We start from the raw sequence: 24,207 nt of genomic DNA, 5'->3' as shown, positions 1-24,207 counted from the left end.
TATTTTTTTCTTCACATTCTAGAGGGATTTTAAAGTTTAATATATCAATACTTGATGGAAAATACCTGTTCCATGTTATGTCTAAGATGTTTGATATTCAGACAGATAGTGAGGTTAAGCTCAACTGCCTATGTTATAGGGTAATAATATCATTCAGCTTCTTTTCTGGAGGGTTAACAACGTAAGTTTGCAGACCAAAAATTAGACAAAAAGAAGGGCTGGAAGGACCACCAACATTCTGGCCCTAGACGTTCAAGGTCAGTAGGACTCAGGATATAGGAGAACCTGTACTGTAACATCCTGTAACTCAGTTGTTTCCCAAATTTACTGATCAAGGAGATTATGGGGCCACAGAGGAATGTGATCGATGATATAGAGTGTGCTTAAGGAGAGTCACATGGAGAGAAAACATTCTCTCAGGCTTTCACAGAGAGCAAATTGGTCAAGCAATGAATGTGACTCAGCCACATGGCTGACACTGACAAAGGTTCTACAAACTTCAGTACAGGGTTTCAGGGTAAATCCTGAGGGGATTTGATTGACCTTGTCAGATACAAAAGTTACATTTCTTGTTATATAGGTCTTGCTTTATCTTGATCTTAGCCATCCAGCAGAAGTGTATAAAAACAAGGTATAAAAAGTGAAGCCATATTAATATGCTGAGCTGTGAAAGGCTCAAGTCAACAACTTCTAACATTGCCAGTCCTACAGATAACCCATTACTATTATGGACTACTCGACTATATTGGAATATTTTGCTGTATTTACGTGCCTACAATATTTAAATGGCAATGGAATACCCATCTCTGACAAAACTGAACAAAAAAAGGGGATATAAATGAATGACCATTTTATATCTGTATATTCAAATTAGGATAGTTATACAGCTACTTTCTCTTCACTGAATGAGAAGAAATATTTGTACTAATAGTGTTTGGACAGGATATCATGTCTGCATCTTGTACTATGAATGACCACTACGAAGACAACAACATGCAATGTATTAGTTATTTAAACTGTCTTACTAATTGGTTTTGAAACTGTCTCATTGCCATTTGTTTCTCAATAAAATTAATTTTAAAAAGGATAGAAAAAATCCTTGGTACTGCAAAATAAATAAATAAATAAATAAAGTAAATTTTTTGAATGATTTCTCTAAAAAAGTATTGCTTATAAGAGTGTAAAATGGTACAATTGCTTTAAAAAACTGACAGATCCTCTCATGATTTAACATAGAATTAACATGTTTTGATAGCACAACTTCTATATCTTGCAAGATATAGAAGAAATGACTGCAAGTGTCCTTGCAAGATTTTGTATGTGAATATTTATGGTACCATTGTTTATACAACAAAAAGTAGAAACAACTCATGTCTCTATGGGGTAATGAGTGGATACATCCAATGTGGTGTACCTATGCAGTGTAATAGTTCTTTGGCAACAAAAAGGAATTGAAATACTGACATGTGCTATGATATGGATGAATCTTTTTTTTTTTTTTTTTTTTTTTGCCAGCTCAGTCCACTCTGAGGGCAGAGCTGAACAGTACGTGGTGCTGGGGGTCAAACTGAGGTCCCATGTGCCTACCTAAGCTTGGCTAAGCGGGTGCTTTGAGCTATCTCACCAGCCCCCGATACAGATGAATCTTGAAAACGTTCTAAATGAATAAATCCAGTCACAAAAGATCACATTTTAAAATTCCATTTGAATGAAATACTGTGAATGGGATATTCAGACAGGAAGAAATAGAATAAAAGAAGCAGATAAATGATTGCCTATGGCCTGATATGTTGGTTGGGGACAAGGAAGCTGACTGCTGAAGGGTGCAGGGTTTTGAAAATGCTTTATAATTTGTTGTGATCATCACATAACTGTATATACTAAAAACCACTCAATTATGTTTGTCCTTTCAAGTTGTAAGTTACGTGGTTTTTTAATTATATCTCAATGAAGATGTTACAAATCAAAGAAACCAGCCCTTATCATTATTTAAAATTCATCTTGATTTTAGCTTCCCAGATGGAGTTTATTGATTTGAGCCATGCAAGACCATCAGGAAAATATATATAGACTGTTAGGATTTTGTTAATTATAACTTTCTTTTTTTATGTATTTAGTACAGGGTCTACAGGGTCTCACTATGTAAATTGGACTTGTAGTGACTCTCCTGTTTTCAGCCTCCTAAGTGCTGGGATTACAGCCATGTGCCACTATACCCAGTCTCAATGCATCCCAGGGGCAGAGCCAGTACCAGCATGGCATGCTGGGGATCAAATCCCCAGCCCTTGCATTTGCCTAAGCAGGCACTTTAGTCTGTTGAGCTATCTGGCCAGCCCTTAATTATAACTTTGAAATGACTTATGTCAACAGGAAAATGATATCTTAGCTGATGTCTACCTGATCTTATAGGAAAAAGAATCATTTAGGTCATGTTCTTTGTATCTTATATATCACTGTTTTCTTTTGTCCATTTTTGTTTCAGATACTTTAGAGTTCATTAAGTGCTATACATATGCAAGTATTGTATCTTCTTAGACTCTATTCCTCTTGTTGTGTAACAACCCTGTTTGTCTCTAATTATATAACTTGCCTTGTAGTCTTGTTTGTCAGCTACCAATAGTGCTGGTACCAACTTTCTTTTACTTAAGGTGGGCATTTCATGTTTTCTTTAGGCTTTTACTTTCAACTTGCCTGTATTTTGTACTTAAAGTTCTTGTAACCAACATAGTTGGGTCCTTGACGGCTTGTCCAATTCAATGTAGTGTTGAACATTTACGTTTAGAATAATTCTGTGCTAGGTCTAAACCTGCTATTATGTTATCTGTTATCTAATTATGTGATAATCCCATTGGGTTGATGTGGAGTTGGCATTGTTCTTAAACTCTGCCCTTGGCTCTTTAGAAGGCCTCTCTCTACCCTGTGACTCCTTGACTTTTCATTTGGATAAGGCTGGTTGCCTCTCAGAGGCATCTGTTTCAGCTCTTTGTCCAGCTGTCAGCCTTAGTGGAGTGCTGCTTTGTTTTCAGCACACCCTATGGGTCCTTCTCCAGGACCTGTTCTGTCCTTAGTTTTTGTTGTGTCTCAGCTGTACACTCAGAGGGAGCTCTGTGGGAGAGAACTGGCAAGTGACTAGGAAGTTGCTCTTTGATCAGGAGCTCCTCAGATTCTAACTCAGTAGTTACTCAAATTGAAAACTTTAGTAAGTTTCATCACACTCTCTTTTTCTAGCAAGATTTTTTTACTGTTCCTGTCAGAGATGAAAGTAGCTGTGCACCTGTCTTTTGGGAAGAGATCATTCGTATGTGCTATTTTGTACATTTACACCTTAGCTTGGAGGTTTTTGTGACTATGACCTCTATGTTTTTGTGACTTATCTCACTTCTCATTTAGAGGCTGTGGTTATTTTAAAGCTTATATTTTTTAAATTATATGCCAGTGGAAATATCTACAATTAATGTTTATTGCTTAGTGACTTAAGGACTGACAGTCTTCTAGGGCTGAATACTTTAGAAACCTGTAATAGGTAGTGAGTACACATTAATGATGACATTAACTTTGGGGTCATACTGATCTGGCCATATGTTAATACCATAGTCACTCTTGTGACTAGAAATACACATTTAGAAAATAATGGACTAGAGCTGAACTATGGTTAATTGACAAGGAAAAGAAAAGAAGTATAGAGACTATATGCAGCTCTGTTCCATCAGCATTTATGAGTTTCAAAGGGATGCAAAAGTCTTCATGATGAATATGGCATGTGTGAGTCACTATGCAACTGTATGTGATGATTTGCTCAGTCTTTCGATAATTTAGCTTATTTTCTACATTTCTCAGTAATGTTGTAAAAAGACTTTATGCCCTCCTTATATTTCTGTGTAGTGTTAAAATGTTTAATTTAAAAGGAATATAAACATTGAACAGAGCCAAGTGGATCTAATTTCCCAGCAAAGGATAGTTTTCTGTTTGGTCCCCTTTTGCGATCAGTGTGTGGCACAGCAGTGAACTGGGGAGTGACGGGACAGTGGTATAACAAATCTGCGAATCAAACTTCCCAGTGCAGTCCAGTTGACACATGGCTGTGTCCCGTCCCTAGACCTCCCTGATGCTCCCAAGCGGATTTAGTTGGCTGCCCAGCTGTGTCTTGTCTTTATAATGTAATGTTGGCTCTTTTTCCCAATGGTGCTACAAAGCTAACTTTCTCCCATTATTTATAGTCAAACTACAACTTCAAGCAGAAGACAGAGGAGTTGTCTCTATCAAGGGAGTGTGTGCAAACCGTTACCTAGCTATGAAGGAAGATGGAAGACTACTGGCTTCTGTGAGTAATGCTCTCTGATTTTACAACTATTTTTGTTTTTGTTGGTAGCTGTTCTTTTGCTATTGATTTGCTAGTATTGGCATTATTAAATCTATAAGGGTTTTCCATCAATTAATATTCATATTCATCCTTATCAAAATAGAGAGGATTCTCTTTATTTCACAGATGCAAAATACTGAAGTTCTGAGGAATAACCAAGAAAACATAGAACGTGTCAAATGAAGTCTGAACTGGGCCTGGCCATCTTGATTAAGAGCATGAGCATCAAGATCGCTGCATTTTACTCTGCAAAACTATTAAAATATAATTTTATAAATTTTCCATATGTTGTGCAGTGGTGGAATGAACAGCAGGGATGGATATATTAAAGCATAAGTTATCCATAAGTTTCCTCTTTAGAATATGAGCTAGAAAAGACTTGAAGAATAGAATGTGAGCATCAAACCTAGATACAAGTGCTGGGTTTGCCAATTAGTAGTTGTGCATTCTTGGGAAAATTAGTTTTAGCTATTTCCCTTATCTGAACAGGAGAAGCAATGGGGTTTTGTAAAGTTTTAATTAGATATTATATGTCAGTTTATGTTGCTTCTAATTTATATAATTAGAGACAGGGACTCATTTTTTTAGTAATATTATCACATGTGCTTAGGGATCTTAGATCTGGCTAGCATTCTTTGTACTAGTGCAGGCTCCCTGGCAACTTTATTACCAGAAGCAGGATTTTGTATCAGTTGAGCATGCCGTGTGCAAAGAGTGGTACAGCGAAATACTGAGGCAGCAAAGATACAGGTCTCATTTCTTTCTCCTAGGGGAGTAGATAAGGTGTGTGTGTGTGTGTGTGTGTGTGTGTGTGTGTATGTGTGTGTGTGTTTGTGTGTATCTACAATGCCATTGGCTACTTATACACTCTCCATAACCTTTCCCAAAGAAGGGATATGAGAGTAGTAAGTAATTATGAAATTTTGAGTTGTACACACAATTTTTGGAAGATTCAGAAAATGTAGATCTTTAGATTTCTGAAAATGCCTAAGCAGAAAAAATAGATACTTCAGCCATTCTTATTTCAGATTGATTATTAACAAATATACACTACGTTCATGTTACCAATTTGTGTGATTTTTTTTAAGGATAAGTAAGTCTGATTTACAATTTTTATTTTAATAGTTTAATAGATCTTAAAATTCCCTTTAAGAATAGTTAATATTTACTGAGTACACAATATGCCAGATGGCTATGTTAGACATCAGGCTTTTGAAACTGATGGGCACAGGGTTTCTAGTTTTAATGAGTCATAATCCAGGGTAGGTAGTATTTATTCATTTATTTATTTTGGTACTGGGGGTCAAACTCATGACCTAGCTCTTTCCAGGCAGACACTTACACCACTGAGCTATTTCCCAGCCATAAGTAGGTATTTCTGATAATGTATACAGGATTTCTTGGGTTGTTGCTATATTTTCTACATACACATAGTATAGGAAATGTGTGAAAGTGTTATGCACAGGAGCTGATAAATGAAAGGACGTGCTTAACTAGAATTGAGGATTTTATATGAAGAGGAAGGAATTCAGCAAGCATTCTGAGGTATGGAGGGAAGCTACTTGGTTATCTGTAGAATTACAAGTAATTGACTTAATACTAGAGTGTAAAGTGCAAAAGATAAAGAAGATGAAAAGACAAAGATGGCTGGAGAGTTCATGTATTGCCTATTGTGAGGTTTTATCCATAATTCTTACTCCAACCAGTGGAGAGCTTTGGAGAGTTTTAAGATGAGTCCGATGAGGTTTGAATGTGAGAAAGAGCACTTTGGCAACTGTGTAGAGAATGGGTTGAGGAAGCCAAGACTGTAGAGACGGACCAGCTGGAAGACCACTGCTAAAGTTCAGGTGACAATGAGAACCTGGCAATAGTAGCAGGGAACAGGGAGCCAAATTTGTGCTGGCATTCATGACTGATTAGACTTTGAGAGTACAGGGAAGAATAAAAGATGATTTCCAGATTTCTGATTTGGACAAGAAGGTGGTTGAGAAAGGGGAAGAAAGAAAAAGAACAGGAGGGGCTGGGGAGATGGCTCAGGGGTATAAGCGCTTCCCTGGCAAGCGCAAGGGCCTGAGTTCAATCCCCGGTTCCGCAAAAAATTAAAAAAAAAGAAAAAGAACAGGTTTTGGGAAAATGTAACAAGTTTAAATTTAGACTTACTTAGATTGAATTGCCAGAAGGAAATTCAGGAGGTGTTCACTAAAGTAGTTGGAATTGTAAATATGGAGATTAGAGGCGAGGCCTGCTATAGTGATATATGTTGTCATTGGTAGTCAGAAGAATGGATAAGTTTTCTAGCTAAAAATCAGCTTTAAGATGTTGACTCTTGGATCTTTCACTTCTACTCTGTCATTTTGGTTTCTACCAATCTATTATCAGCTCACAAGATGATACAGTCATTTGTGAATCTTGCCAAAGTAACATTTTAAATACTTGGAAATAGTAGATTTTGAATGACCTTGATACTGTAGTAAAATAAGAAAGGGTTTCCATCTTCCATCTCTCTGCCTCAGGAGGTGACCAATCAATCACTCCGTCTTCTGCAATGGAAGACGACGATTTTCAGACAGTGAGGATGGGCGAGAAAGGACAGAACATGTGTAAAACATTTTCTTCTGTAATAACCAACTATGGGCATCACTTAGTCAAATGGTTGTTTTTTTTTTTTTTTTTTTTCTTTTTTAAAAATGTATTTAGAATAGGGTCTATAGGGTCTCACTATGTAGATTGGACTTGTAGTGATCCTCCTGTTTTCAGCCTCCCAAGCGCTGGGATTACAGGCATGCGGCACCACACCCAGTCTCATTCACTGTCTCAGCACACCTGGGGGGTGGGGCCAGCACTGCACACTGGGGATGAACGCTGGCTGTTGTGCTCTGCCTAAGCAGGCACTTTAGTCTGCTGAGCTATCTGGCTGGCCCTCAGTACTTGGTCAAATGGTCCTAAAACTCCAAGCTTTCTTGTGTCTGTCTTAAACTGCCCCATGAATGTTTTGAGGTGAATTATTACCCGGGGGTTTGTAGGAATTGAAATAAGATCCAGTGACCTAGTCATCTTCTCAAGTATATAGGCTGGAATAATGCTACATCTTGAGAAGGATTTTTTTTTTTTTTTTTTTTTTTTTTGCTGGCTCAGGCTGCCTTAAGGACAGGTCTGGTAAGTCATGGGGAGCTGGGGATTGAGCCATGGTCCCCTGCGCCTGACTGAGTTTTGCCCCAGCAAGTGCTTAAACAACTGAGCTAACCCACAAGCCCCCCAATAATGTTACATCTTACAGTGATTTTATAGTGGCATAGCCCCTCCAGTGTTAAGACTGATAGAAACAGAAGCTAGTCTACCTTATGATGGCTATCTGAATGATATGGTTGGTATAAGAGAAGAAATAAATAAAAGGACAGTAGGCCTGGAATTTGAACTGTCATTTAATTCTCACAAAATTTTCTACCATTTAGAATTTTAAAAATTCTGCCCTTTTCTTTTGGCAAACGCCATTGGATCTGTAGAGTGCCTACAGTAAGCAGCATTTTATGGCTTCTTCCTTAATTAAGAAGGAACAATTACAAGATTAAGGCTGTAGCACTTTGTGTAGTCTTACACGTGTCTCTCCTTAGATGTGTATTAACTTTTCCAAATATAACAGCTTTCCATGGTTGATACAGTGAGTTAATTTAGCAATGGTTGGAAATTGTTAATTTACCGTAAGTTCTGTAAGGTCGAAGGCATAGCTTTTATGCATAAATTGGTGTAATTCAGGATTTAGCAGTCTCTTTTGAGGAATGGCATCAGCCAAGATCCAGTTCTTGTAACTACTAATGTATGTGCCAGCTCCCCTCGTAGGGCCTGTTCCTACCAAGTTCACAAGTTAATCTCTGGACTTAACCATCCGTTTTGGGTGGCTGGCTGCCATGCACTTTCAGCAGCATTCCATCCCCTTCCAATTGGTCCAGTTGGGCTGTCAGTATTAGGATGAAAAAGTAAGTACCCCATTTTAAAGCCAAAGAGGAGCTGTTACTATTTCAATAAGTGTCATATTTCTGTCTGAATCAGATCTATAAACATTGAGTTGTTAGCAATAAATGACTTTTGGTATAAGTCCAGCATTCTGATTAGTAGCTATGATTTGTGGATGAAAATGTACCTCAGAATCTAGAAAAAAATGGGATTTGTGAACGTCCATGTGTCTAAGGCAGAATCCTTCCCACTCTTTTGCCTGACCTTTTTTCAGAATGCTGTTATAGCACCTCTCTGAGTTCTTCTTCATCTTACTCTAGTTGTGATTCCTGCAGTGATTTTAAAACATTCTAGTTTATCTAAGAAGAGTAACTCATGATTTCTGAGAGATATGTTAGGTTAATTATTGCCAGTTGAGAGTTTGAGGAAAGACTAACGTGTGTCCCCTTTTTCCCTACATGTGAGTGATCTGAATGCATCCAGGTTAAGGATTGCTCACTATTTGAAAACATTTCCTATGGGTCTTTATCCTCCCTTGAAACCAGGGAAATATGAAAGTTCAAACAGTATCTATATTTAACTGCCAAAACCTATATTTAGAGGTTGAAGTTGAGCAATTCTTTAATATAAAACAGATTAGTTACTTTTATAGTCGGATTAAATTTTGTTGCTATGAGCAACAGAAGCCCAGAACAAATATTAGGATCCATAATTTCCTATGCCTGTTCTCAAAAATGTAGATTTTAAAGAAGAAATTGCATATAATAAGATTAATTTTAGCTTTAAGTTTAAATCACCAAACAACCTCAGTGTTTGCATTTGTATAAAAATATTTGATTAGTGTTAATCTACTGAAAGTTGTAGATTATTTTTATATATGCTAAATAGATCATGAACAAAATATCTCAGTTATACATGAGAGTGTAACTTATGTGGTCCATAGTAGTGAAGTAGAGACTGTAAATAACCTCAGAGGGGCTAGGGATATAGCTCAGTGGGAGAGTCCTTGGCTAACATGTGGAAGGTCTAGATTTAGCCCCCACTACCAGACAAAGAAACAAACTCTGAGGACATAGTTAGTTACTGTAAAATATGTTCTACCTATTTGAGGAGCTTTAACAATGAAATGAAGTTTAAAGTAAAGTGAAGTAGGAAAACAGGTAAGCAGGAAAAATACATTTTTGAGGCTCAATTATCCAAATTGACAATCTATACTGATCAAATTTGTCAGAAGCAGCAATTGATGATGCATGAGTATCACTTTTAGAGCTAAAATATTAAATCAAATACAAAGGTTAATATAAAGCAAGAATGATTGCTGATAAGAATTATTGGTGCTTTTGAAACCATTCTTAACAATTTTACAGACAGATTTATGTTACAAGATTAAGACCAAACTTATTTCTAACTTTTCAGCACTGTGTTTTTTATTTTGTTCTGAAACACTCAACACTGATACTTACATCATGTCTGTTTTTAATTCTCAGAAGTGGTGTAAGCAGAAGCATTTTTTGATTCCTATTGAGCAAACTCCTTCATAAGCCAAAATTGCAAAATCAAAGTACTGTAAAAGAATAAACACCCCAGAAAACAGAGCTTGGGGAAATGGCCATAAGGTTCAAATCTAAAATTTAGAGGTGGACCAGAACTGTGAGGCCATGCAGGGGTGGAGGGGTACTGGGGAAGGCTGCAGGGAAGAAAGCTTATTTTTACAGTGTGCAAAAGCTTTTAGAAATTAGCAGGAATCTGTTTTGGGGGAGAGGATCTTAAAAGATCATCTAATCCATCTTCTCACTTTACAGATGAATAAAGTGAGGACCAGAGAAATTAAAGAACTTGATCAAAGATGTAAATGAGTTAGCAGTAAAAATTGGCAACCAGGTTTCCCGGCCCTTTCTTGGCCCACCAGAAATCCTCACTAATGTCAAGTTAGGACAAACTCTTGGAAAGGGCCATTGGCTCTAGTTTTCTCAGGGACTAAGGAGCCAATAAAGATAAACACAATTTATGTTTCAAGTCCTGGGCTAGATTTCTCTGTTCCTGTTTCTCTATCTCATTAGATTTTGCAAGATCATTCGGTTGTATTTTTATTATGAGCTATCTAAAGCAGTTTCATTTCTTAATTGAGCAAATATTTATTGATCACTTACTATATACCATATATATATATATATATATATATATATATATATGAAAATTCTTATGTGGGATTTATACTCTGGTGAAACAAAGTGATATGTATGTAAAAGTAACTTGTGTTTGGGCATGGTAGAACACACAAAAAATAAACTGTATTTATTTTTCACAGTATAGCTATTACATCTAGTTAACTGGGAATTTTTTTCTGTTGTACTTGTAGTATTACAGTCAATATTATTTATTTTTTAGCTTATTCATAATAATTTCAGATATTTAGTGGACACTGTGATAATTCATTACATGTATATAGTGTGTAGTGATTAAATCAAGGTTTCTTTTTAAAATAAATTTTAGTTTTAGGATAGTTTCAAGTTTACAGAAATGTAGTGATAGTACAGAGTTTCCATATATTTCACAACCAGTTTTTCCTGTTAGCATAAAATATCTAGCTAATGAATTGGTACTGTTACATTATCTAAATTCCATACTGAATAATTTCCTTAGTTTTTACCTCACGATTCCATACAGAATACTGGATTTAGTCACCACATAGCCTTCATTCCTTCTGACTGTGACAGTTTCTTACACTTTCATTATTTTTTATTACTTTGATAATCTGAGGGGTAAGAGTAAGGTAAATTTTAGGATGCTTTGCAATTTTGTCTTGCCTGATTTTTTTCTCATGAGTAGACAGGGATTGTGTGTGTTTGGAAAGAAGTCCCCAGAGGTAAAGCACCATTTTCATGCCATCGAGAAGGAAGGGCATATGCTGTCCTTATAATTTGTTACTAATGAAGCTTACTTTGCTAGGCTGGTGGAGACCCAGCATTGTATTCACTACAAAGTGGCTCCTTTCTTCCCCTTTCCACGCTGTAGGCTTTTGTAGGCGTCATCATGTGGCCATGCAACTACCATACTGAAGAGATGGGGCATTGTAGATTGGCTCCAACCCTTGAGGCAAATTAAAGTATTTCCCTCCATTTACTTTTCACTAAATAATTTATATCACTATATATTCATAGATTCTTTTATACTTTGGATTACAATCTAGAGTTTTTGTATTGTTGCTCACTTGTTTCTAGCTTTGGCCATTGGAGCCCTTTTAGTTCCTTTCTGTGCCCTTTGATATGCCCTTATCAATGTGTTTATTTGGGGCATGTCATTAGCTTTCGGCCCACAAGATGCTCCACGCTCACATTTATATTCCTACTTTAACCTCCTTATTTCTCCAAGGAGTTCTGGTTCCTTTTATTGGAACATGGAATTAGAAACCATGATCTAGATGCTGGGAGTACTTGCTGCTACTGAGGTGTCTTTGCTTCTGAGTGCTGTCACTGAAAGAGCAAGAAAAATGTACATCTGCTAACCTGAGTATCTACAAGTGTATACATATTTCTGCCTAACTATCTGCATCTCACTAAATATTAATTAGTCTGTACTGTTGTCCTCAATCCTGAGGCATTGGTGCCCTGGCTCCCTCTCCTGGGCTAATCTCTGTGACTCCTACAGTGAGACAGCTTTCACTACCTCTTAAGTCTAGTTTTCCATTTGTGTAAATATCTCACATCACTTTAAAAAAATTCTAAGTAAATTAATTAGATAGAAACTAAATCAAACTATTTAAAGTGTTCATTATGCTTTCTAAAGTTAAATTTTGTATTCTCTATTGGGTACCAGGAGTGAGTCAAATTCCCAGCACCTTACCATGAGTATCATCATCGTGTCACTATTGACAGATGGATTAGTGGGCCCCCTGGTAGGATCCCAGGCTAAACTGTTTTCTGTGGTAGCCTCTGGAGAAACCTTGAGCTGTTGCCCCTTCACCACTACATGACAAATTTATGTCATTTATATACATGTACATCCTCATTCCTCTTTAGTTTCTGTACAGCTTACACTTAAGAATAGTTCTTTGGAATTATTATCCATAACGTATTTTCTAGCTTTCCAAATAAATTAGTGCTTCCATCCTCCAAGTCTGTGGCTAATTAGCATTAGCAAGGTAGCGAAAGAAGGCCAAGTGATGTGTCTGTTGCATGTTAGGTTCACGACAAATGCTCATCCCCATCTGAATGTGTAATATTCATCTTAACATGTGAAGAACACAATTTCCGATCTTTCTGTATAAAATGTCTGTGCAGTCTTCCTCATCTCAGGTGACGGCAAGCCCATTGTTCCAGCACCTAAACTTTCGTGCCCTCAGTAGTTCCTCTCTTTCACTTAAAGTATACATCCAGTTTGTTAGGAAACCCTTTGGACTTTATGTTCAAGATACATGCATAAAGTGACAGCTTCTTCCCTCTCTGTCCCACAACTAGGTGGGAACTAAGCCTCTGTTTTCCCTGCATGTATTAGTATTCTCACTGGTTCCCCATACCTCTTTTGAGTCAGTGTGGTCCTGCAGCTGGAGAAATTCTGGAAAAGTGTCAGATCCTATCACTTCCTGCTCAAAAACCTACAGTGGTTTTAGATATGATCCCAATCAGAGTTAAAATATTTACAGTAGCCCACAGATCTCTAGGGGATATACTTTCTTCTCCCATCCTTTTAGCACCATGACCTCATTGCTACTACTTTTTCCTCCTAGCCCACTGCTTCATTCACATTGGCTTAACTGCTAGCCCTATGACACCTTGGACACTTCAGGTATGATCTTGCCCTTAGGGCTTTTCCACTCACGTCCTCCTTCCCACAGTGCTCATCTCTGGTATCTGGTGTTAAATCGTTGAACTTTTTCAAGTACTGTATTTATTTAAATGTCACTTTCTCAGGTGAGCTTGCTGAGATCATGCTATTTAACACTTCACCTAAGCTACACCCACCATCCCACGGAGTCTATCCAAACTCAGCATTCCCCCCAAAGACTCCTATATTTTAATACAGGATATAATCTAGTCAGTTATGTTAACTGTGTCTCTGTCAGCTAGACTTCAAGTGGCACAAAGGGAGACATTCACTGAATGTCTTAGGTGCCTTGAGGGAAAAGAACACATGCTGAATGAAAAAAAAAAAAAATTGCACTGTTTGAACTCTGGGCTTTCTGTACCAACAAGTTATTTGTAAAGTTTAAAAAGATCAACAACATAAACGGAAATTTAATTAAGAATTAAATTAATGAAAAGGTGTCAGGTGGGTAAAGTTTATCTATAATCCAAAATAATTAGGCTAGGGTGATAGCTTGGCGGTCGAACCAAGGACCCAGGTTCGATCTCTGAGGCCCTGTACCAAAAAATCCAAAAAAAGTTACTAAGAGAAAAGGGGTTTAAATGTTTCATTTATTAATGACTGTGAATATATAAAAATTGTTAATATTGTTGTGATTTTAAATGAAATTATGTCCATAAACCGGTCAGTTGTGAGATAAGGCATTTCCTTGCCCCTACGATTATATAAAATAAGACTTTGAAATCAGTGTTGAGCTTTCATAAGCCCTTAGTGGCCACTTACCCACTTTGTCTGTGATGTCCCTCTAAAGACCCATTCTTCCTTTAAGTTTGACAAGATGAGCACATACTGAGATGAGGAAAAGAACTCATAGTTATATGTTCATAAAGGCTAATAAAATTATGTTCTACTAACTTGTAAGAGGAACATTGAGTTTACAGTCACTAAGATAGGTTGTAAAGTTAGAATGGAGAGAATTGAGAATTGTTACTCACTTTTTAAATTGTAGTCTGTTAAGGACTGAACATTCAACACAGTTATGAGTTTTCCTGCCACTGTGTTTTTCAAAGGGTACACTGAACATTCAACACAGATATGAGTTTTCCTGCCACTGTGTTTTTCAAAGGGTACCTGTACATTGTATGAAGTTTGTGGGCTTCAGGATATATTCACTCAGTCTCTAGTATTACTTCTTTTCTCTGAAATATTACTACTTAGCTGCAAAGGCAAACGTTATTGGCATACCATTAGGCCAAGCACTGCAAGGAATGCCAGGGAGCAAACTGGGCTCCAGGAATCTGATAGAACCCTGAAAAGTGAGGATGTGCTTGAGAGGTGTTGTGGATGTTCACCTCCAGGGAACTGGCCTGTGAACTTCAATAATGGCTTTTTATTATTTTATTGAGAAAGAAATATGAATGAGACAGTTTCAATAGGACAGTTTCAATAATCAATACATTGTACATTGTTATCTTCTCAGTGGTTATCCATAGCACAAGAAGCAGACAGGATATCCTGTCCAAACACTATTACTACAAATCTTTCTTCTCATTGAATTAAGTGAAAGTAGCTGTATATCTATCCTATTTTGTATATATAAATACAAAATGATCTTTCCTTTTATCCCCTTTTTAGGCTTAGTCCTGTCAGAGGTGGGTATTCTATTGGCATCTAAATACTATAGGTGTTTGAATTCGGCAAAACAATCCAACACTGTCCAACAGTCTTTAATATTAGTGTGCTATCCTCAGAAGTTATTGACTTGAGCCTTTTACAGCTCATCATATTAATATGACTTTACTTTATATACCTCGTTTTTATATTTTTCTCCTGGATGGTTAAGACCAAGATAAAGCAAGACCTATATAACAAGAAATGTAACTTTTGTTTCTGATAAGGTCAGTCAAGTCCCCTCAGGATTTATCCTGTAGCCGTGTACCGCACTTTGTAGATCCTTTGTCAGTGTCAGCTATGAGGATAAGTCACGACCATTGCCTGACCAATTTGCTCTCTGTGAAAGCCTGAATGTTTTCTCTCCATGTGACTGTCCCCTGGCACACTATACATCATCGGTCACATTCCTCTGTGGCTCCATAATTTCCTTGAACAGAAAATTTGGAGCACAACTGAGTTACATGATGTTACAGTACAGGTTCTCTCCTATGTTTCAAGTTTTCACTGACGTTGAAAGGCTAGGGCCAAAATGTTGGCTGACTTTGCAGCCCTTCCTTTTCTCCAGTTTTGATCTGCTAACTTAGGTTGTTAACCTTCCAGAAGAGAAGCTTATTATTAACCTGCAATTTATGCAGTTCAGTTTACCCTATCTGTCTAAATATCAAACATCTTTGGCATATTATGGAACAAGTATTTTCCATCAAGTATTCATATGTTGAACTTTAAGTCTTTATAGAATATGAAGGAAAAATAATTATTAAAAACTAGAAATAAGCATTTACATATTTTTACAAAGAAATTTAGAAATCTAACCATATACAGAATTGTAACAAGACCGACCTGTGACATTTTCTTATTCTTATGTCTTTTTTTTCATTTATTACCCCTTTTTAAATAAAAAAATTTAAAAAACCATTACTTGAGAGACAGTATGGCAATAATTGGTATGTCATGACAAGAAGTGCATATTTAGAAGACCAGAATGACAGGCACTCTAAGCGTGACCCCTAATGATGGCCTTTTATGTTTTCCTTGTGATACTGTGATTTTGCTTTGAGTTTTCAATTCCCCTTTATTTTTAAACCAGGAATGGGAAGGGAAGATATTTAATGAAGAAGAGTATGGGCTAGGAGATAGCTCAGCGGTCTGAGGCCTGCCTGCCTGCCAAGCTCATGGACCTGGGTTTGATCCCTAGTACCACATGACATGCCAGCCCTGGAACCCTGGGTGCACCCTGCTGGCCACTGAAACTGTGCGTGGTGGCACATGCCTATAATCCCAGCACTGGGGAGACTGAGACAGGAGGACCACTATGAGTCTGAGCTGTGTAGTGAGGCCATGTATCAAATAAATAAAGATTAAAAAAAAATTTTTTTTAGAAGAGTGTATTAGTCCATTTCCCATTGTAATTGTGAAATACACGAGGCCCAGTACTTCATTTACTCAGTTTTAGGGGAGAAGAGCCCAAGATCCATTTGGCCTTTGGTGAGAACCCCCGTGGCACATCCCTTTATGGCAGATGGAAGGGTGGTAGGAGCAAGTATGCAAGGGAGAGGTCATGTGGTGGGACAGGAAGCTGGAGACTGGGAAGGACCCATCTTACTGTCGCCTTTTATAATAGCCCCCATGTGTGAGAACTGACCAGGATCATCAGAGAACAAACTAAATCTCTCCTAAGACAGATGCTCCAAATGAACTAATGATCCCTTCTACAAGGTATTTTTCTTAAAGGTCCAATACCTCTTATCCTCATCATACTGAGGACTGAGTTTGAACACATAAACCTTGGAAATACACTCAAATCATAGCAAAATAAATTTCATCTAAATTTCAGTTGGAATGTTAACATTACCCTTGGTTTAAGTGTTTCACTTAATCTGGGTCCTTGGGCAATATATACCTCTTTTTATTTGTTAATTTGTACCAGAAGGACATTTTTATTAGTAATAATTTGCATGATGAGCAAATAGTATTTCAATTTTTAAAAATCAACTAATAGCAGATTTTAGAGGTAAAATTATTTTCACTAGACGCTGATTGAGATCTAATATGCCTCTATTTTAGATGACTGAAACATGTCACTTTTAGATGTTTGCCAGTCCTATACTTTTAGTGTTTGTTGTTATGCCAGCTACCTTTCTTGTTTTGCTTATATTTTTCTCACAGTTCATGCCATTGTTTGCCTTACCCAAAAAACTTGGAATGGCTTTAAGTCTTTTTAATGTGGGTTTTCTAAAACCTGGTTTCTTATATATAAATATGTACAAATGAGTTGAGGTCTGATATTTATCTATACCATCCAGTATTATGTATATAAATGTTTTAAAATGCATCATCCACTTGGGGCATATACATATATAATCATAAATGATTTTAAGGCAAATACCTGATTCCTCCTTCCCCTAGATCAATTGTTTCATTAGTGTTACTTTATGAAACCAAGTTTTGAACATTTGTCTTAAATAATGTAGCACATTAGACTCCATTATGTGGAATACTAATATCAGGTCCAAGTACTTGAAAGCTAACTATTCTTTTTTTTTTCTAATGTAGTTGATATAAAAGGTAGAGTCCTTTCCATTCCCACAAGAAAGATTCCCACAAGAAAGAGAATGCCAGAAATTGGTACTTTATACTTACTCCTTTTGTCCATCAGTGTTTGGAGATTTCTAATCCTATATAACATTCCAAGATAATTTTGGTGTTATATGAGCTACTTTCTATTCAACAAATTCTTTTTATTTTCTTTTTATTTTGGCGGAATGAGGGATTGAATTCAGACTCTTTTTTTTTTTGCAGAACCGGGGATTGAACTCAGGTTCTTGGGCTTGACAGGCAAGGGCTTATTCTACTGAGCCACCTCCCTGGCCCTGAATTCAGACTCTTGTGCTAGCCATTTCAATGCTTATTCTACAGAGCCATGTCTCTGGCCCATGCATGATATTGCTTTTTTTTTTTTTTTTTTTTTTTGCGGAGCCGGGGATTGAACTCAGGCCCTTGCACTTGCCAGGAAAGCACTTATTCAACTGAGTTATCTCCCCAGCTCAAATTCTTTTATGACTTTCAACAATTTTAACCACTAGAAAAAGTTATTTCTTAGAACATTGTTTCTCTGAGTAGGGAGCATTAACAAATCTCCATTTTCTCTTTGAGAAATTGTCTTTATCATTCTAGCATTTCTCCCCTGGAACAATGTAAAAAATGTAGAGGTAAAACTGACCACTGACTGGTAACCTCCCTCAGGACAGGGCGGGGATGGGCCACCTATACCTAGTGGAAGACATAGCTTTGGGCTTCCCTGAGTTAAATGTGCTTCTCTTTCCTGGGTGTGTCTCTCATTGTGGGGACCTCAAAGTTTGTTTGCGGTGTTTCAATTCTGAAGCAGTGTGCTTCCTGTACCACAGATGTATTTCACAGTACCTCATTGGTTCCTGTGGGCCCTGGAGAATGGTCCCTGGACTCATGCTACTGAAGATAAGCTTGATGGCACTCTGTCCATATCATATGTATTTAGCTTGCATCCTTCTGCAAAGGTGATCTACGGCACACGCTGGTTTACAACACATTTTGGCCTTTTGAGAATTGAGTGTCCTCCTGAACCAAGATCACTACTGCTGGCTGGGAAGAATATACTGTATTAAACATTCAATATGAAAAGTATAACAATGAGTAATTTTATTTTTGTTTTTCAGAAATGTGTTACCGATGAGTGTTTCTTTTTTGAACGATTGGAATCTAATAACTACAACATTTACTGGTCCAGGAAATATTCCAGTTGGTATGTGGCACTGAAACGAACCGGACAATATAAACTTGGATCCAAAACAGGACCGGGGCAGAAAGCTATACTTTTTCTTCCAATGTCTGCTAAGAGCTGATTTTAATGGCAGCATCTAATCTCATTTCACAAGAAGTATATTTTAGAAAATTGTTAATAAGAAAAAAAGGAATGTATACAGTTCAGTTTGGATAACAGATCAGGCTTTTTATCTGATAGTAAGATATTTAACCATTGCCTCAGTAAAGAAAAACAGCAAAAATTCTTGGAAAATGTAGACTTACTCCTTTTATATAGTATCTGCTATTACCACTGAAGATTACCTAGACTAGGACTGCTATCTTTTACACATATTTGCTTCATTTGAAAAGAGGACTTTGAAGTGAACAAATTTATGAATAATTTTTCTCCGTGGAAAATCATGATTAGAAAATTGGCATCAGATATTTAACGTTCATCTGTCTTATGGTATATATTAACATACATGTACAGTATACTTTGAATTTTTCAAAAAACATGTAAATGTGAATTTAATCTATTCCTGTCATAATTTTGTAATTCTCTGGCAGTTCCTTGTGATAGAGTTTATAGAACAGGCCTGTGTAAACTGCTGGAAGTTCTTCCATGGAGAGGTCGATCTTGTCAAACCCTTCTCTGTGTCCATATAGCAGCAGCCGAGCCACTCTGCTGGTGATGGGCGTGGTATTTTCAGTCCTGATCAGGTCTTTGAGATCCATCCACTCACATCTTAAGCACTCATGTTGGCAAAAGTTTATTGTGAATGAATGTGGCTTGAGGCGGCAGATGATATACATATCTGACTTCCCAAAAGCTCCTGGATTGGTGTGCTGCTGTCGAATACTGAGGAGGGACCTGAATTCTGCTTTTATACCTGTCTCTTCAAAAACTTCTCGAACTGCTGTGTCTCCTATGTGAGAAATACAGACTGTAAGTCACAGTGTGAAAGACTTCAGTATCAAAGGTTTGCAGTTAGAATCTTAAAAGTTCAAAAACAAAACTTTTAAGTGTTTGTTTTCAGTAGAAACTCTTTGTCCCCTGGACAACCTAAAATATCAAAAGATTTCATTACTGCTCTCCATTTAAGAGTCTTGAAATACTGAATATTCCTTCAGCTGCTACTTTGGAGGCTTATCTACTTGTATAATTTGGAGACTCACATCTTAATATTTCCCTGCTCTATTTCTCAAGATGTAAAAATACAGGTTACAAAAGTGAACATATGTTGCAAAGCTGCAGTTAATATTCTGGTATATTTCTTATTATCCTGTTCCTGATCATCCACTAAAACTCCCTCAATTTATGTATGTCAAGATTGAGAAGAAGTGGTCTGCACTTCCAGGAGTCTGTAGAACTGTAAAATGTACTAGAGTGATGGTAACTCTCCTGGTGACAACAGCTGATGTGTCAGCTCTGCAGGCCATCTACTAGATTCCTCTGTAACCATTTAGTTATGCTCCTCAGTGATGTTGTTAGTGAAATCCCACAGTAGCAATTTTTAGCATTGCTGCTTTCTTGAGATAAAGATTCAAAAGAACTTGACTTTATTCCTGCAGCACCAGAATACAAAAGTTATTTCATGAGAAGTTTTCAAAAGCTAGGAATATACAGAATTTTACAATACAATAATGATTTTTATATTTCATATAGTTAATTTCTCAGTTAAATGTAAATTTATGGCAGGATTTTTTATTGCCATTAATATTTTTGTCTGCTTTTTTCTATACATTCAGAAAGACTAAAATGAGTTTTACTTAATTTTGTAATGGCCTATTATCATTCCCAAAGCTTGATGCAAATAACTTTAAAACAGTGCCTTCAGAGAAAAACAAAAACAAAAACACTCAAAACCAAAGCCAAAAATCCCCAGTGCCTTCCTTGATCATTTTTCTGGGAAACTCCATAAATGCCATACATTGTTGTTCAAATATCTTTCAATGCCTTCACTGTTGCTGGTCAGATAGTAAATGATTTTTGCCTTTGTTGTAATCCTACTGGAAAAAAATAGACAAAGAAGTTTAAAAAAAGTCTCAGCTCTTGTGTTCTCTGAGTATAAATTGCCTTACTAGTCCTCAGCATATACCTTTGTTTCTGTCTCTGAGAAACAGCTCTGGAAAAATCCATAGGAAATGTAATATTTCTTAAGAAATAAGCCATTTTCTACTGCTTTTCAATTATATACTAATTTTCCTTATGACTGAGATGTGCTCATAGGTTAAGCATGGCTAGAAATTACATTTTAAAACCAAAAGCACTGGGGTGGGGGGTGCAGCTCAGTGACAGAGAGCTTGCCTGGCCTGGCCTGCATGAGCTTTAGAGCTGATAGTCAGAAACCAGAAAAAAAAGGTGGTGATAAAATTGAAAGCATGACAGGTCAGTTTAAGAGACACTTTAAGAAGAAAAATAATTTTAATCTGTATTACATATTTATTAAAATTTATCATTAAGGATTGTGGCATTAGTCTTAAAGGCCCATAACTTGGGCTCAAATATGTATTTTTAGTCTTTAGAACTCTGAAGAATAGCCACAGAGATTGTTTCTAGCTCCTAGTACTACCAATAAAAACTGGGTGTATAGATAGATGTAGTGGTGTGTGCCTATAAGCTCAGCATTCAGGAGGTAGAAAGCAAGAAGATGGCAAGTTCAAGGTCAGCTAGGACTACATACCGGGACCTTGCCTCAAAAGCGCAAACCAATACCACCACAGTTGGGCATTTACAAAGCTCTCAAGTCCAGGCTGTTCATATGTCGTAAATATAAGACTGGGCTAATAAGACAGTCTGTCTTGCTCTGCAGTCACCATTGTAGATGACTGAAATATAGTGCTGCCTGGATGGTTTTGCTGGGTCTAACCTGAGTTAACACATCACTGACTAGACTGAAAAGTGGACGGGCAAACAAGTGCTTTTGTATCTGCGACCTGGGAGACATTTCACCTTCTAAATGAAAATCTCTTCCTTAAGAACTTGAACAAAATTTAATTTTTTTTTTTTTTTTTGCGGAACCGGGGATTGAACTCAGGCCCTTGCACTTGCCAGGGAAGCGCTTATTCTACTGAGCCATCTCCCTGGCTCCTAAAATTTAAATTTTTAATCAAGATAAAGTGATTTACTTTAGTGTGCCTTTAAAATCATTTTAATATACTGTAAGCTAAAATGAAATAATATAGATTGGTATAACAACATAAGAAAAACTAAGAAGTTTTTAATTTTTGCTGGATAAGATATATTTAAATGTGTCAATTTGTTTAACTACAGGATAATAATGAAATGGAATATAGTTGTTATTTCTATTTTTGTAATATTTAGTAATGAAATTAGTTTGAAATAAAATATTAGGAAAAAATCGCAGAAGGTGATGTTTCCTGATGATTTCCAGTGACTAGCACACTGATAACTGCTGATCAGACCCGCTGCTTCACGATCCTTGGGCTACTACTGTTTCTGTCAGGGGTAGTTAAGTTTTTTTAGGAAGGCAGTTTGTCCATTTTAGCTTCACAATACCTTTACACTCAGACCTTGAAGACTATCTTCAATTATGTATATGACCCCTTAAATTTCTGAACACACTTAAAAATAATGTTTCATTTTCCTACTACTATCAGATAACTAAAGATTTCAAACAAGTTTTTCCAGCTAATTAGTGTTTACTTAATGGGGCTTATTGAGTCCAGTTAAGGGCCAGTATAAACATTTGTTTTTCTTGGCAGTATTCTGAAATAGCTATGTTACTTTCCTAAAATATGATTTAAATAAGATAGCTCAATTTTTTGATGATTTGGCATTAACAGTAAGAATATCTATTATTATTATTATTTTTTTTCTGCTGTTGTAAAACTGAAATGCCTACTTATGGACACAGTCTTTCAGACCTTTGCTATCAGTTATCATTTCTAGTCTTTTATCAGTTCTGCAGCAGGCTTTAATTTATACCACACCTACATAGTACAGTGAATGCTAATTGCTGCTTTTTTCTTGATTCCATATAGCTGTTTGTGCTATGACCAAAATGTACCATGAATATTTACATTTAAAAAAAATTTATTATAGTAGAAAACACATCAACATTAACACCCTCAAAATATTCAATCTGGACACAATCCATCATTCTTGTCACAATCTGAAGTAGTTGTGGAAGTACTTCTTTGTGTCTTTAGTTGTGTTGTCAGGTCTCTATCAGTGTCCTGAGTCCTTCACAATATTTACCTATTGTGGTCATTTTGACTTTGGAGAGCCAGAGGGAAGTGCAGGGAGTCAGAGCCAGTGAATAAAATGAGGGAGGACACACTCTCATTTTTCTAGGAGGCTTGCCTTCTATTGGATGACATTTGGTGCCAACATTCACTGTATTTTTGATCACACCTTATATGGGCACTCACAAAAGAGGATTTCCACAACTGCGTCAAAAGGTAACAAGAATTATAAGTGTGATTGAAGAAGAATGAGTCTTTTGAGGGGGATAAATGGCAGTGTGCACTGTATCATAAATTTTTAAAAGTCACTGTATTTCAATTATACCTTGTATATATGACCTCTGGGTAGATCATAAATACTAGCAGACATTTTTACTATATCATAAATTTTAAGAATTTATTCACTGTATTTCAGTCATGCCTTGTAGCACTGGTGAGATAGCTCAGCGGTCTATATTGAGCTTAGTAAGTAGTTCTATGGGGCTAATTTTCATTTTAGACTTTATTGCATGACATTACTAAGCTGTAGCTTTCTAACTATTCTAAAATAAATGGATAAAAACTTCATGAAGAAAGTAACATCAATAAGCACACTTTTATGATGGAATGGTCAAGAATTTGTGTTTTCTTATAGTTCTGTTCCATTAATAACTTCAGTCATATTCAAAACAACCGCATTTAACTGATATATATATATATACACAAAGCTGCTCTTTTTCATATGGATTAATCTAGAAACAGAGAAGAATAAGCATTTTATTACTAATGATGTTTCTTATACTAATGGAACAAATTGTAATGCTAGATATTTTGTTGGTAATTTTATATTAGCCCACAGTTTTTCTCTGAGATGTTCTAACTTGGTTTGAACCAATTAGAAAATTTAAATTCTTATTCTTAGCTATAAAGAAGTAAATACATTAATTTGATTATTAATTGAAAATGTGTAAGATACATACCAATGTCTTCTCCAGGCTCTGATAGCCCTCCTGGAAACTTCCACATGTTTTTTAGCTGCAATGTAACATTATAAAGTTTATATAATATTTATTCAATAACACACACATATGCACACATAGGCTCCACAAAATTTACCTATAGTTGGTCAGTGTCATTGTGAATTTACTTTTTGGTAATTGCATAAAGTTTCTCCAACTTCCATACTCCCTCCTTCCTTTTTTCCCTGAGGTGGTGACAGGAAATCTTTTCTTACCCTTTTCTTCTGGGAACAGAAGCAGATTTGGTCAATGTGATAAAATTTGTACTAATGAAACTTTGAAAGGTATCTACTGCATTTGTATTAACTTAAAAGGTTTGCTGCTAATTATGAATAAAAGAGTCTTAACAGATGCTGCTATATATATGTAGAAAATATGAAACATTAAGTATGCTATTCTTAACTTTTCTGTCTCTTTTGCTATATTGTGTTT

The 24,207-nt window shown here is 36.4% G+C and overlaps 2 protein-coding genes across 4 annotated transcripts in view; one reads left to right on the top strand and one right to left on the bottom strand.

The window, feature by feature from the left end:
- The window catches only part of Fgf2 (fibroblast growth factor 2), a 76,674-nt gene extending 57,685 nt beyond the window's left edge, over positions 1-18,989 (top strand). Inside the window, exons 2-3 of the mRNA XM_004646152.2 lie at positions 4,218-4,321; positions 18,481-18,989. Coding sequence (XP_004646209.1) covers positions 4,218-4,321; positions 18,481-18,666 — 290 coding nt within the window. The 3' untranslated portion in view covers positions 18,667-18,989. The remainder of the gene's footprint in view (positions 1-4,217; positions 4,322-18,480) is intronic.
- Positions 18,990-19,046: 57 nt separating this feature from the next.
- Positions 19,047-24,207, bottom strand: part of Nudt6 (nudix hydrolase 6) — an 18,570-nt gene continuing 13,409 nt past the window's right edge. For all 3 annotated transcript variants that reach the window (XM_004646164.3, XM_023706453.1, XM_023706454.1), the window contains exons 4-5: positions 23,737-23,791; positions 19,047-19,494 (exon numbers count right to left, since the gene is read on the bottom strand). In XM_004646164.3, the coding sequence (XP_004646221.1) occupies positions 19,097-19,494; positions 23,737-23,791 (453 nt within the window). In that variant the 3' untranslated portion in view covers positions 19,047-19,096. The remainder of the gene's footprint in view (positions 19,495-23,736; positions 23,792-24,207) is intronic.

Source organism: Octodon degus, unplaced genomic scaffold (genome assembly GCF_000260255.1).
Source record: "Octodon degus isolate 3935 unplaced genomic scaffold, OctDeg1.0 scaffold00256, whole genome shotgun sequence".
In the NCBI taxonomy this organism is placed as follows: Eukaryota; Metazoa; Chordata; class Mammalia; order Rodentia; family Octodontidae; genus Octodon; species Octodon degus.
This window is presented reverse-complemented; position numbering and strand designations above follow the sequence as displayed.